Here is a 14,151-nt window from a genome sequence, read left to right on the forward strand (position 1 = left end):
TTATGGATGAAATGTTGGTGTCTGCTGGCAGAAGAAGTTGCTGACAGTGTTTCTTTAGTCCCAAGTCCTTAGAGTTGGAGACAAAGTCCTTTGGTGGAGACATGACAGATAGTGCTCAGTGCCCATTTCTCTCCAATCAGAAGGAGGGAGCAGAATGATGTGTTTGTTAAGACTGGGTAAGAAAATAGTGCTTTTGAGTATTCCTTAGTGAGCACTGAGAGCCCCAGCATCAGAGTTTGGTGGCATGGACAGGTACAAAATGACTCCTGGGTGGATTTCAGATGTTGCTTCAGCAGAGATACTTGCTTCCTAGTCATGGATGGGGACCTGCTGTGTCTAGCCAGTTGGTCAGATGTCAGGAGGGCTTCAGATGGAACAAATCATGTGCAAGGTGAAGCTGAAACATCTGTTTCTTCTTTTTGGATGTGTTCTTTAGCTGAACCAAGTGTGTTTTGATGACAATAGTGCAAGTTCTCCACAAGATCGACTGATGTTACTGCAGTTCCAGAAACAGCTGCTAGAAGACTATGGTAAGAAAATAGATGTGTTAAAGGGGCTCTGCTTTTCTGCTTAGGGCACCTTCCAGTGGTTATTACCCAAGCCCACATGAAATCCTACAGCTTTGCACTAGTGACAGGCATCCTCAGGGTGTTCATGGACCACCTGCTTCCCTCAAGTCATGGCAGACTTCAATAAAACATGCTGGAGGAGTCTTCTGTGTTCCCAGAGAGTAAATACTGATCTGTGAGCAGCACTGCTGTTATCTGTACTTCACCCATCCTAAATTATGGATTGCTTTCTCTCCCCATTAATATGCTAATGTCTTTTAACAGAACTTCCAGGTTTTGGAAAACAGAACAGAAAAACAATCATTACCAAATGTAGGCATGTATTTCCAAGGCTTTTCTCTCTGAGCATTTGTTGTTCATTGTTTCCTTTAAATTATTATTTCAAATAATTTTCAGGGGACCCAAATCACGGTCCCTTCCACTTCAGGGAATTTTAGGAATGTCCACAGCACCATTTCCCATAATCATCTTCCAGTCCATCAAAATTGATTCACTTAGACTCTCCAAAATACACAGAATTTGGTTCTCCACAGTCTTGCAGTTTGTAGCATCATTCACACCCAGATAAAAAATGTGGAAAAGAAAACCAGCAAGCTACTGTTGGTGTCACCAAGTAGAAAAATCCAGGGTTTTAGTAGTATTTGTATCATTTGACATGAGTATAAATGAGAGCAAAAAGTGCTCTTTGGAGAATCTATTGCAGTCTGTCGGAGTGAATGGTTTGTTTGAAGAGAACAAAGGAATGTTTTTATCTGACTGTTTATTTTCTTTCTTGTCTTGAAAACATCTTCATGCTGTGGTCTTCCTTGAGTTATTTGCAGTGGAACAGTTACAGATAAGCTACTGATGTGTTATTAGGAACTCAGCTTTGTCCAGTGTGTTTATTTCTGTTGGCACTGGATAAGCAAAAGTAACGCACTGCGACAGGAAGCATCCACTGTCAGTGATCTCTGCTTGCAAAATCGTTTTCACTCATGGTCTCTGTGTTGTGTTTTGCTTTTTTTTTTTTTTTTTCTTCTTCCTCAGGTGAATCACATTTTGCAGTGAACCAGCAGCCTTTCCTCTACTTTCAAGTACTGTTCTTGACAGCACAGTTTGAAGCTGCAATCGCTTTCCTCTTCCGGACGGAGCGCTTGCGTTGTCACGCTGTTCATGTTGCACTGGTCCTCTTTGAATTAAAACTGCTCCTGAAATCTTCTGGGCAGAGTGCACAGCTGTGTAAGTCTTGCACATTTACTTAATAGTCAAGGAGTATTTTATGAGCCCTCAGAGCACCCTGCAGACACTGCAGCTCTGTGTAATTGATCAAACAAGCAGCATCGATCAGAGCAATCTCCTAAAGGTTAATTGTTTTATTTGCCTTAGAGCTCTGGGTCATGGCTCTGACTAATTTGAGACAAAAATCAGAGCAGTATTTCCTGGCACTGCATTCTCTGATAGTGTTGTTTCTGACATTGCAGTGAGCCATGAAGCTGGGGACCCTCCTGGTGTCAGGCGTCTAAACTTTGTGCGCCTTTTGATGCTTTACACCCGTAAGTTTGAGTCAACAGACCCAAGGGAAGCTCTACAGTATTTTTACTTTCTCAGGTGAGAGCTATTATAAGTCTCTAGATTTCTCCTAGTTATTACTGCTTAGTATTTCTTTTCTGGGAAGTCCTCAGGAGCAGGAGTATCTTCCTCTTTGCCTTTGTTTTGTAGGAATGAGAAGGACAGCCAAGGAGAGAATATGTTCCTACGTTGTGTTAGTGAACTAGTGATTGAAAGCAGAGAGGTATGTTTGGCCATGTTTTGCCTTCCTCACTTAAGCTGAAACTTGTTTCTTATTTGGGATCTTCAGTTGTTTCTTCTTCCTGTCTGATGGAAGCTCTCACAATGACCCTATGTTTAAGATATTTGAGTCTTTTTGCTTGTTTTCTATATACAAGCACTTTTGATGTCAGTCACTGGTTTTCATCCAACCATGGCTGCATCCTTTACTAAGTACAAGATGTTGGCAAGTATGTGCAATTCATCTCCCTATTTTTGTTTCCTTTTTTCTTACTTCACATCTCTGTGGATGTAGTTTGATATGATTCTTGGAAAGCTGGAAAACGATGGCAGTAGGAAGGTGAGTTGACAATTTGTTTCTATTTTACATCAGAAGTACAAACCATGTGTGATTTCCTAAGCAGGCATGAGGCTACCTTGCTTTTTGCTATTTTTCACTAGCCAAATTATTACCATGTTTGAATAAATACAAGTTTGCCAAGGATGAGAATAGTCTGTGACCTGCTGTAACAGAAGGCAGGGCAGGAACCATCAGGCAAGCTATGTCCTTGTAGACAGCTGATGTGAATAAGGAAACAAATGGCACCAGGTAACCTCAGTGAGCTGAGGATTTCATCTTTACAGCAGGAAATGGAATTTAGCTGCTTGTAAGTGGGTGTAGGATAGTTCTGTTAACCAGGTGTGTGTGTGTGAAAACCAGAGGGCATGATCCTCATTCACCCTGGAGGAGCAATGTATTGCAGCCTGCTAAAAAGCTTTGTAATTGAGGGAGCAAGGGCTAACAGATGACAGGCATAGCCACAACTCATCTTTCTTCTCCATACAGATGGGGGAGAGTATTGAATCAAAGATAATCCATTTCTAGTTGTGCTGGGTCATTCTTGCACCTTCCCATGGAAATGTACAGGCCACTGTAATCATAATCCAACATGTAAAATATTCATTGCCTTGACAGAAGATGGAGGGGTTGTTAAACATTCTGATTTCTCATCTTTAACTTTTGTCTGCCCCCTTTAGCCTGGAGTAATAGACAAGTTTACAAGTGACACAAAACCCATTATTAACAAAGTGGCTTCTGCAGCAGAAAATAAAGGATTGTTTGAAGAAGCTGCAAAACTCTATGACCTTGCAAAGGTAAATATCTTCTGTATTCTGCTGTAAATGTGTACATGGTTCATTTTTTTCCAAACATTCTCCCTGTGGTTAGGAGGTTAAATTTCAGCTTGGAGATTGGATCACCCTTATGAAAGCAGATTTTTTGTTGCTGCTGTTAAAGCAGAGACATTGGCTGCATGGACAGAGGTTTTGGTGAGCAAACCCAGATGGATTGCACTCCATCCTGTTCTGATTTAAGAGATCCTGGTTCTTTATCCATGTGCTCTTTGAAGAGGTGGTCCCATGTATGATTTTATTCTGCCTGCTTAAGTTATCTACCTGGAGTGTGCTCTTCCAGTTTCATAGAGGCTGAGCTGAAGTCTAAAATAATTGGGCTGTATATTGAATACATCTGTTTCATGTTGAAATGTAGTTTAAATAAAAGTGGATACAACCATAGCCACTGTTTTAGAGGAAAATTGGGGGAAAATATTTTTTCACATGAGCTGACAGCATTACATTGCTCATAGCCAATATGATCTTGACTCTTTATGGAGGGAGGCACCTCTGAGCTTGCACTAGGAACCCTTGCATGAGACCCTTTTTTTTTTTTCTGAGATGAAATTGCCAAGTCCCATGGTGCTCCTTTTATTTGTGTGTAACTTTAATACCAACAGAACCCTGACAAAGTTTTAGAACTGATGAACAAGCTCCTCAGTCCCGTGGTTCCCCAGATTGGCACTCCCCAGTCAAACAAGGAGAGGCTGAAGAACATGGCCCATTCCATTGCTGAGAGGTGAGACAAGGGGGCAGAACTGGTGCTGTCAGCTCAGGGGGTGTTAGTTCTTGACTTGGTTTCTGTTGTCTGGACTGTGGAATCCACAGCAATGTGCTGAGGAGGACAGAGGTCAGGATTTACCCTGTCCTGCTCCTGGTGGCTGCTGGTCCTGAAACCAGCAACATCATCTGCAGGGGCAGGAAATTTGGCAAGAAGCTTTATCTATTGGTGAATCAGGAAAAGAGTATTGCAGGACTGGAGACATAGTCTATTAAGGAACACTGAATGTATCAAATTGTATAGGTTAGGTGATTTTTAAAGAAAAATCTAACAGCTGCAGAATCAACTCTTTGAAATAGTATTGAGAGAGAGCTACAAAACCCAGTAATTTTGAGTTGGAAGAGCAGAGTGGTGAGTTCTCTGCAAGCTTCATTTCACTGCTGCTTTAATGCCAGGTAAAAAGGGAAACATGTAAGTTCCAGTGTGTATATGGCTAGTGGACATTTCTACAACCTGCTGCTTTAGGAAAATGCAACATGGTATTTAGGAAAGACAGAAATGGAAGTGACCAGAAGGCAAGTCTCCTCCAAGTGTGGGTGTGGTAATTAGAGCACATGTTTGAGAGGCAGCAATGCTCAAGGTTCATTAGCAGCTAGAAGTTAGGAATATCCTGCTTCTGAAAGGTTGTAATTGCAAAATAGCTTTGGGACTTTTAAATCATCATCATTTTGTGCATCTTGTCCTGATGATTGTCATGGATCATTCCTGTCTTACCTATAGTACCTGTGAGAAGTGTCTTTCTGCTTTTCCTCAGCCATTCTGATGGAGAGAGAATAAAAATAAACCAAGCATCCTCTCTGGCATTTGGGAATTGGGAAGTCAAATATTGAAATGCAGTTATTTCAGTCAGAATCCTTTGCCTTTCTTCTGACAACTGGCATTTGACAGTCACTCCTTCAGCCAGCATTTCCTTCAGTTAGTCAGACTGAAAATTGGTGCTGTATTGACTTAGAGACTCATTTGGTAGCAGACATGGAGGAGAATTAAAACTATGAGTTTAAGCTTCAGCAAGGGCTGTAATGGGCTTTGTTTCTCTCCTTGCTTTGATCTGTAGGAGAGCACTATTTCTGTTCACTAATACCACTGGACAGCTTGCAAACCTTCATGACTTCAAAGCCAGAATGGTTCTGATTCTCCTTGAAAAGCCAATTCAGTGGCATTTTCTCCATATCCTGTAGTGCATTCTGTACTGTGGTGATGCAGCTTCCCTCATGGGCAGTTTTGGGATGGTTTTGGAGCAGGGGAAACACCCAACAGAAAGGGGCAAGAGGCTCTCTGGCTTCCTCCACTCCAGCAGCACTTGGCCACTCTCTCACTGTTACCTGGAGCTCCTTTCTGACCTTGTGCTGGTCAGGGTGAGAGCAGGCAGCCCTCCAGCCCATCTTCTATCTAGAGGGATAATGCAGAAGTGTCTATTACATTTTTAAGTTTTTTCTTCTTGCCTCAAGCAGGCAGTTGTGCTGGAGAATTGTAAAAGAGCACAGTGAACACACTTGTGCAGTAGCCACCCTGCAGGTCTCTGGGTCCTGTTGCTGTTTTCCCCATCAGTATGGGATCTGTAAACATTTAAGAGGCAACAAAGGTTAGATTTGATGAAAAACTACAAGTGAAAAAGTATTTTTTAAAAAGCTACAGCCTGTGAATGTTTTTAGCCTCCTGGTTGAGAAAAATCAAAGCTGTCCCTTATGAGATGCCTTCTGTCCTTGTGCTTGGTCTCTGCACTTCCAAGAATTACAAGAGCACATCTGTAAATGGTTGCCATTTTGCACAATAAAATTGTGAAACAATTTCTTGCAGGTACAAAGCTCAGGGGATAAGTGCAAAGAAATCTGTTGACTCCACGTTCTACCTTCTGCTAGACTTAATCACGTTTTTTGATGAATATCATGCTGGTCACATTGACAAAGCCTTTGATGTAAGTCTGAAGAGTTCTGTTTGAAGTGCAGCCTTCCTAATGCCCTTGAAAGCCCAGAGTGTCTCAAATAACATCACTTAAAAAATTATATTTAGTGAGACAGTGCTGCATTGCAATAGGAATTGAAAATTGTGTGTTTTCAACTGTTTCTTGATAATCAGGAAGATCTTTCTGTAGAAATTGAACAAAATATTCCTGATGCTCAACAAAATGAGATGAATGAATCAATAACAATGACATTATTTCTGTTGAATGGAATCAGGAGTATTTCATTAACACTTCAAAGACACACTTTATTAGTGTATGGTACATAGAATGTTGATTATCTGCCCTGATTTCTCCTTTTCTTTTTGAAGATTATTGAACGCCTGAAGCTTGTACCTCTTAGCCAAGATTGTGTAGAGGAGAGAGTTGCTGCCTTCAGGAATTTCAGTGATGAAGTAAGTAGTGTCTCTTGCTTTTAGCTTTCAAAAGCCTTTTGTTGTGGCTTAAAACCTTGTCATCTCATCATTCTCATTCTTTAATGGGGCAATAGGATGGGATTACTTCTCATTTGTGCAAGTAGACTCTTGGCTTGCAATTTTTTTCTCCTTAGGGCTACTCTTTGGAGCACTAAAATTCCCTACCCAGATAATCCTGTCTCCATTTTGCAGAAGACATCTGCAGATCTGAGTCTCTCTGAACTTAGAGTTTGATTCCAGATTTTTGAATATTGAGAACTTGCTATTGTCTGGCTTAGTTCTTCCTTGCTCTTAATGGTCACCAATCATTTGTAGGGGTAGGATTTATTCTTATTTCTTTCCCTCCAAATAGAGGAACTAATGTGTTTGTGTATTAACAGATGAAGCATAATTGAGGGCTCTTGTTGGTCCTGAGCTGTTATTCACACTTCTCTCTCAGATATTATTTGTGTGTATTCAGGTGTTTTGGGTTTTATCTGAACTGCACCCATCAAACATGAGGGAGCAGCCACTCTGCCAGTCTGTGGCTGCCTCAGAACTCAGGGTAACTTTTGCCAGGGGGTGCAGTCACAGCAGGGGTGACCATTAAATATCTGATTGCAATATGGGTAAATATCAACCATTGCTTGATGAGTTACCCATGTCCTATACCACAGATAAGTCTTATTCAACCTGCTCTTTATTGCAATATATTTTTTCTTTTTTAGATCAGGCACAATTTATCTGAGGTCCTGCTTGCAACCATGAATATTTTATTCACCCAGTATAAGAGGATGAAAGGCACCAGCCCAGCCACCCCAGCCAGACCCCAGCGAGTAATGGAGGACAGAGACTCGGTAAGGTTCCAGTTCTCTCCCTGTCTGCCTCAGCATGCCTGAAAATCCTGCACAGCCAGCTCTGTGGGCATTTCCTGTCAGCATCCTGCACTGAATCATAGAATCATAGAACTGGCTGGGTTGGAAGGGAGATCATCAGAGCTCATCAAGTCCAACCCTTGATCCACTCCCCCCGTGGTTCCCAGCCCATGGCACTGAGTGCCACATCCAGGCTCTTTTGAAATATCTCCAGGGATGGAGAATCCACCCCTTCCCTGGGCAGCCCATTCCAATGCCTGAGCACCCTCTCCAGCAAGAAATTCTTTCTAATGTCCAACCTAAACCTCCCCTGGCACAACTTGAGCCCTCTTGTGCCCTCTTGTCTTGCTGAGAGTTGCCTGGGAAAAGAGCCCAACCCCCCCCCTGGCTCCAACCTCCTTTCAGGGAGTTGGAGAGAGTGATGAGGTCTCCCCTGAGCCTCCTCTTCTCCAGGATGAAGAGGAAGAAGGGTTTTCAGAGCAGAAAGGGTTTTCAGCTTTGCTGTCATCAGATTTGGTCTTGGGACTCTTGTTAAGTTAAAGCTGCAATAGGCAGTTGGAAACCAAGGCCAAACCATTCATCCCATCCTACAGATTAGGAAATGGATGTCAATGCCTTTTGAGAATGAAAACCAACTTGGGCCACAGCCAGCTTCCTTCCAGGCTTCAGTCATCTGCAGGAGTGCCTTTGATCTGTAAATCAGAATGCTTATAAAAGCCTTAGTGGCATTTTAAAATTCCATTAGCAAATGAAAGGCTCAGGTAATGATACAGCTTTTGTCTTTGGGGTATGGGCTCTGCCTTGCCAACTACATTTGTACTCAAGATCAATGTCTGAGAAGGATGCATGCTCCTTGGCCTTCTCCCACCTTAAGTTCTGCAGATGAGAAGAAGTCTCAGGCCATTGCAACCTGCAGCCCACTCTGTGTCTTCACAGAGCTGGCCCTGAGCCAGCAGCCTCGGGTCCTTGCTCTCTGAGTGAGCCATTTCTTTTGGTTTTGTGGTTTCAGTCTTGTGCCTCACGTAGGTGCATTCACCATCTTCACAGGAGTGTAATGCTGCCAGCTCTGAATGCCCTGACTCTGGGCTCCCAGGGATTCTTAAACTGACTGGAGATGAGATCAGCAGCTCTGCTGGCAGGAGTTTGTGCAGAAGGAACCCACTGAGACATCATAAGAGCAGCGTGGCTGTTATCAGTCTGCTTCATAAATGCTCTCTGCAGTCCCATGTTTTTACAGTTGTGGAGATAGCTGATGATGGACCTTGCTAGAAACCCTTGAAAGTTGTCTTTTTTTCAGCCTTCAAAGACTGATAATGAAGCTTAAGGCCTTAGGATGGGATCTCAAGGCAGCAGTGTAGCAGTGGTGTTGAAGACAGGGGTTTTGAGGCATGGGTCTCAGGCTGTGCAAGAAAAGCTGGGCTGAACCAACAGAGGACACAAGTGCCTGCTGTCCCTGCAGTCAGGGAGGTGTCTAGAGAACAGCTTATGGGACTGATGTCAGAAGGGACCATAGGTCTGCTAATGGAGGATTAGAGAGGAAAAAAACTCCTGCAGTCCTATAGCTCCTGCTGCCTTAGGAGAACATCAGGCATGGGGACACAGAAGGTGAGGTGCAAATAGCTTTAGCTTCTGTTCCCTTTTTTTTTTTTTTTGATCAATTTTCCAAGACTGCAGGAGCAGGGAATCTGGATTGGTTCAGTTTCCCTGTTTGGGAAGCAACTTGGGGGCATTTTAGTGGTGGGGAGAAATGAGAGCATTTGAAATGTGAGAAGAGAGTTGTTTCTTCAGCAAAATGTCCCCACTCAGCTGAGCAGAGATGGCAGATACAGGGTTCTCCAGTCTGTGCTTGGCAAAAATTTATCTTTTGAACTTCCCTAGGAGAAAGGCAGCTTTTCCTTTTTCCTTGGGGAAGCAAATTTTAGGGGAAATTGGGCTGTTTCAGAAGTTTTAACAATCTCAGCCCATTGCCCAGTAGATAGTGCTAATGAAAAATGACCTTTTTTTGAATAAGTCTTTGAAATCCCTTGGTTTTCTCTGCATCCATCAGAGCAGACAAATTCAAATCCCTCTTTTCATCAGAAGAAAACACAGGATAGTGGCTGCTCTTAAGTCTGAGGTTTGTTCCACATAGAAGGGAAGCAAATCTCCCAGAACAGGAGCCCATGGCTCTTGAGTTTGCCCTCTGGTGCCAAAGCAGGATCCTGCTGCAGGGAGTAGAGAGGCTTTGGCAGGAACAGTGTGGACCTGACAGCAAGGGGAAGTTGGTGGGGAGTTCCACCACAAGGACAGGACCTCTGGAGACCCCTGAATTTAGGAGCACTCTGCTAGAGCATCTCCTGCCCCACTTTGAAGATGGAATGGGCTTTATTTAGAAAGAGCAAGGTTTGGATTTATGCACTTTTTTTATTTCGGAGTGAAATTACCTCAGCTGTGTTGAGGTGGGGTTTTTTTGTTTTTGTTTTTTTGATTTTTGAGGGGGGATTTTTATGTATATACATAATTTGTTTTGGGAATGAGGGAGCAAAGTCTTGTTCCACTTGGCCTGATCCATTTTGTCAGATTTCAGGCAGAGATTACAGCCAGCCTGGAGTGCAGTGCTGCCAACCCTGGCTGCAGTGACAGCCCTGACCCAGATGTCATGAGTGCATGACAGCAATGTCACACACTGTGTGCCCTGAGCTGGGGTGACAAGCTCTGCAAGAGCAGCCTTAGGCCATTATCTCAGAGCCAAAATTAGGTCATGAAATTCATGGAATTATTTTTTTTTCTTATTTGTGGTCTTGTTTTAAATCACAAGTGACTAACATTCATTCAGTAATTACAGCCAATAGAACATCTAAACCTCCAGGCTGCTCTTAACCTCTGCAAACCTCTGCTCCTTCTTCAGGGATTGCAACCTACTGCATTGGCTTGATTTTTAAAAATAGACCAGCTCTAGTTATCATTCCTCCCAAAAAGGTAAAGGGAACAGTAACTCATGCTGCTTCTATGCCTTTCTTAGTCACAGTGGGAGTTTTTGCCTCTTTAATTTTTTTATTTGAAGGAGTCAGAAACCTTGACTTGCTTTCTTTTTCACCTCCCACTTGTTCTGACCTCCACTGCAGAGCAGCATGTCAGACAGGACATGACCTCATGTAACAGCTCAGGATGCAGACTGGGAGTGGTGACTGTGGCTGGAAGGGAACAAGTCATTTTCAGGCCACCTTGTTAAGTACCTGGTGCCTTGGTGTTTCCCTGGGGCTGACTTTACAACTGGGGAAAGTGTCCTGGGAGCATTTAGGGTCACTCTCTCTAAGTTTTGCTACTTCACTCTAGAGCTGCACTGCCTCATGACACCTGTGGGAGGGAGGATGCCTCCCACTGCATTCCTGGCTGTTCCCAGCTCCAGATACTCATCCACCCTTGGCCAGCTAGGATTGCAGCACAAGGTGGGAGCTCGGGTCTGTATTTCACCCAGGTCACAGTCAGGATAATGGAAACTGAAGATTCCATGCCTCTGATCCCAGTGCTAAAGGAAAATTTCCTTTCTGGCACAAGCCTTGTGAGGAGCAGCTAAAAGAGCTGGGGGGGTTCAGCCTGGAGAAAAGGAGGCTGAGGGGACCTTCTCACTCTCTGCAACTCCCTGAAAGGAGGTTGGAGCCAGGAGGGGTTGGTCTCCTCTCTCAAGTAACAAGCCACAGGACAAGAGGAAATGGTCTCAAGTTGCACCAGAGGATGTTTAGATTGAGTAGGAGGAGAAACTTCATCACTGAAAGGGCAATTAAACACTGGCAGAGGCTGCCCAGGGGGGAGGAGGGTGAATCACCATCCCTCAGGTGTTTAAGGGCCATGTGGATGTGGCTTAAGCACTGGACTGGGTAGAGCTGGGTTAATGGTTGGCAGAGTTGGGTTCTGGTTGCACTCAATGATCTTAAAGATCTTTTCCAACCAGAAGGATTCTGTGTTCCTGAAGTTGAAGGCATTTTGCACAGCACTAGCACTTTGTGTCTTGAAACAGTTGAGCATCCTGGCTTTTCCATCACCAGCTTCCAAAGCTCCTCTGTTCCTGTGGAATAAGTGTTACAACATCACCCTGGGAAGATGCAGGATTGCCCAGGGGGGCATCACACTGCTGTGTGTAGCTGCTCCCAGCCATGCCATGTGTGTTGGGCACTTCTGCATTTCTGAAGTTGCTGCTGCTGCCAGATTTCCCATCCCTGTGCCCACAGCTGCTGCTGCAGCTTTCCCTTCACTCAGCAGATTAAGGGAAGATGTGAACAGTGGGATCTTCTAGTGCAAGGATTTAGAGATGCTTAATATTTAAGAAGAAAACACTGAGCAGTCAAAGCAGTCTGCACAGTTTTCCATGAATACTCAGACTCTAGTGCTCTCCTGACCTCTACCAGTGACCAGAATGATTTCCCTTTTAGTTTAATAAGGGTTTTAACAAAAGAAACAAATTATTCCTGAATTTCTTCAGCTGTTCTGGTGTGCAAGGTGGGATTTGGTTTCTTTAGGCAAAGGTTCATTGTGTTACAGAGTCAAGAGATGGGATATGGATGTGTTGTAGGTGGTGCTGGAGACCTTCCAGGCTTGGGCAGCCTGGTTTTGTTTTACCAGTTTTTGTTCATTCTTCTGTTTTGGGAATATTGACACTACATTTCAGCAGGGTCAGTTTTATGCTTTGCAAGGTGGGGAGAAAAAAGGATCCTTTGGCCCTGGGAAAGCCCATGCAGAAGTTAGGAGGTTGCTGCAGTATAGCAACATACCCCATTGTTGAAAATGCTGGGTTTTTTCTTGATAATTTTAAATAAATGAGATTATTTTTTGTAAGCCAAAGGGTAACTCAACGCGCTTGTAGTGGCTGAGAAAGGCAATAACTGGATTTCCTTCCAAATGTGGAAATACAGAGAGCAGCTCAGAGAAATAAAGATTGTTTGAGAAGACAAGTGTTTCCCTCATGTGCAGCTGCTTCACTGGGGGGGTTTTGCTACTGAAGTAACTGCCCTCTCCTCTCCTCTCCTCTCCTTTTTAGCAACTTCGCTCTCAGGCTCGTGCACTGATAACATTTGCTGGGATGATCCCTTACAGAATGGCAGGAGACACCAATGCAAGACTGGTGCAAATGGAGGTCCTGATGAACTGAGAGAGAAGCTTTTGCCTCGGGCTGCAGCAGCCTGTGCCTGTCATGAGTATGTCCAGGGGGTGGGACCAGTATCATTTTGTATTCTGTATTTTTGTTGATGGAAATAAATTTCTTTGATTTCTATTTGTTTTTTGACATTTTCATTTTCACCGTTATGTGGATTATTTTTTTTTTTTTTTTAATGTTTGTGTTAATTTTATTTTTAAATTGCTTTATATTTAGAAAATTATTTTTAATTAGCTAATGGGCCATGCAGAGAAAGGAGCCAGAGATCTGCAGCGGGGAGGTGAGTGAGCAATTTTCTAGCTGAAGAGGCAACAAAGAAGAAAAATGCTCGCTGAATACACAGCTTGGAAATTTGGGGGAGTTTTGTGGGTTTGAATGCATGTTAAATGTTGGAAATCTGTTCCTGGTACCCTGGCACACTGCTGCCAGTCCATAATGTCTTGTGTGGCACAGGGTTGGTGCAGAACAGGTGAGCTCCAATGTTTAAGTCAAGTGTGTTACACTTAATGTTTAAACTCTGCCTGGGGTTGGTGTCTCTGAACCCAGCTTCAAATCCTGCAGCTCTGCTGAAGCTTGTGCAGGAGCACCTGGGATTAGAAACAGATATATTTTGGTAGGAAAGATTTTTTTGTGGTTGATACATGGGGTTTTAACCAGTTGCAATTTGAAATGGTCCCAAAACAAGTTCACCAGGAGACATAGGGGAGTCCAAGTGAAGATGGGTGTGGGTGGATGTTACTGTGTGTGTAATGGGAAAGCTGAGTCCCATTGGAATGAGGGACATTAAAAACCAGATTTAAATATTTGGAGCTGTGATTAAACAGGTGTGAAAGCCAAGGGAGCATGTTGCAATGTTATTATAAGCTTTTCTTTTTAATATAGCTGCCTCTCTCTGACATGAAATGTTGGAAGGAGGAATGTTGGTGGTTACTCTTACAGCTCCCTGTGCACACAACCTGCTGCACCACTGCTCTTGTGCCTTCCCAAATGCTGTTTGTGTTACTGGGATGTGAGAACACAAGTGGTCCTGGCTGTGGAACAGGCAACAAGACATAGGGACTGCTGTCAGCCTGTGCATGTTAACAGCTGCCATGGGAGGGAATTAATTTTGTGATGCCTAACAGAGTAGAGGGTTATTTGGGTGACTTGAAGACAATTTCCTGATTATTTTGTCCAGCAGAAATGTTGTAGCATGATTTTTGGTCAGCCTTTTGGGCAGGAAGCAGAGGACTGGGTTGCCAAACACCCAAACCCCTGCCTCATGGCATTAGCAAACTGGGTGCTGGGTGTCCCAGCCACAGAGCTTGGGGGCTGTGTGTGGCACTGGGTGATCCTTGTGCACGTTCAAGATCACATCATCTGAAGGCTGAGAGAAAGCTGCACGACACTCTTGCAAGTAAAGGGGCTTTGGTGGGTTCCTGAAGAGTTTGACAAAATGTCAGCAGGTGATGGGGAAAGCTTTTTTAGTTATTAACATGTCTGGCATGTTTGTGTGGCAATGCTTCTGGGTACATTTCAGCT

The 14,151-nt window shown here is 43.6% G+C and overlaps 1 protein-coding gene across 4 annotated transcripts in view; it reads left to right on the forward strand.

Moving 5' to 3' along the window:
- The window catches only part of NUP93 (nucleoporin 93), an 86,689-nt gene extending 73,942 nt beyond the window's left edge, over positions 1-12,747 (forward strand). For all 4 annotated transcript variants that reach the window (XM_071757044.1, XM_071757045.1, XM_071757043.1 and 1 more), the window contains 11 exons: positions 437-530; positions 1,596-1,787; positions 2,030-2,156; positions 2,268-2,340; positions 2,632-2,676; positions 3,354-3,470; positions 4,109-4,227; positions 6,067-6,184; positions 6,541-6,624; positions 7,353-7,481; positions 12,514-12,747. In XM_071757044.1, coding sequence (XP_071613145.1) covers positions 437-530; positions 1,596-1,787; positions 2,030-2,156; positions 2,268-2,340; positions 2,632-2,676; positions 3,354-3,470; positions 4,109-4,227; positions 6,067-6,184; positions 6,541-6,624; positions 7,353-7,481; positions 12,514-12,624 — 1,209 coding nt within the window. In that variant the 3' untranslated portion in view covers positions 12,625-12,747. The remainder of the gene's footprint in view (positions 1-436; positions 531-1,595; positions 1,788-2,029; positions 2,157-2,267; positions 2,341-2,631; positions 2,677-3,353; positions 3,471-4,108; positions 4,228-6,066; positions 6,185-6,540; positions 6,625-7,352; positions 7,482-12,513) is intronic.
- The last annotated feature ends 1,404 nt before the right edge of the window (positions 12,748-14,151 follow it).

Source organism: Heliangelus exortis, chromosome 13, assembly GCF_036169615.1.
Source record: "Heliangelus exortis chromosome 13, bHelExo1.hap1, whole genome shotgun sequence".
Taxonomy (NCBI): domain Eukaryota; kingdom Metazoa; phylum Chordata; class Aves; order Apodiformes; family Trochilidae; genus Heliangelus; species Heliangelus exortis.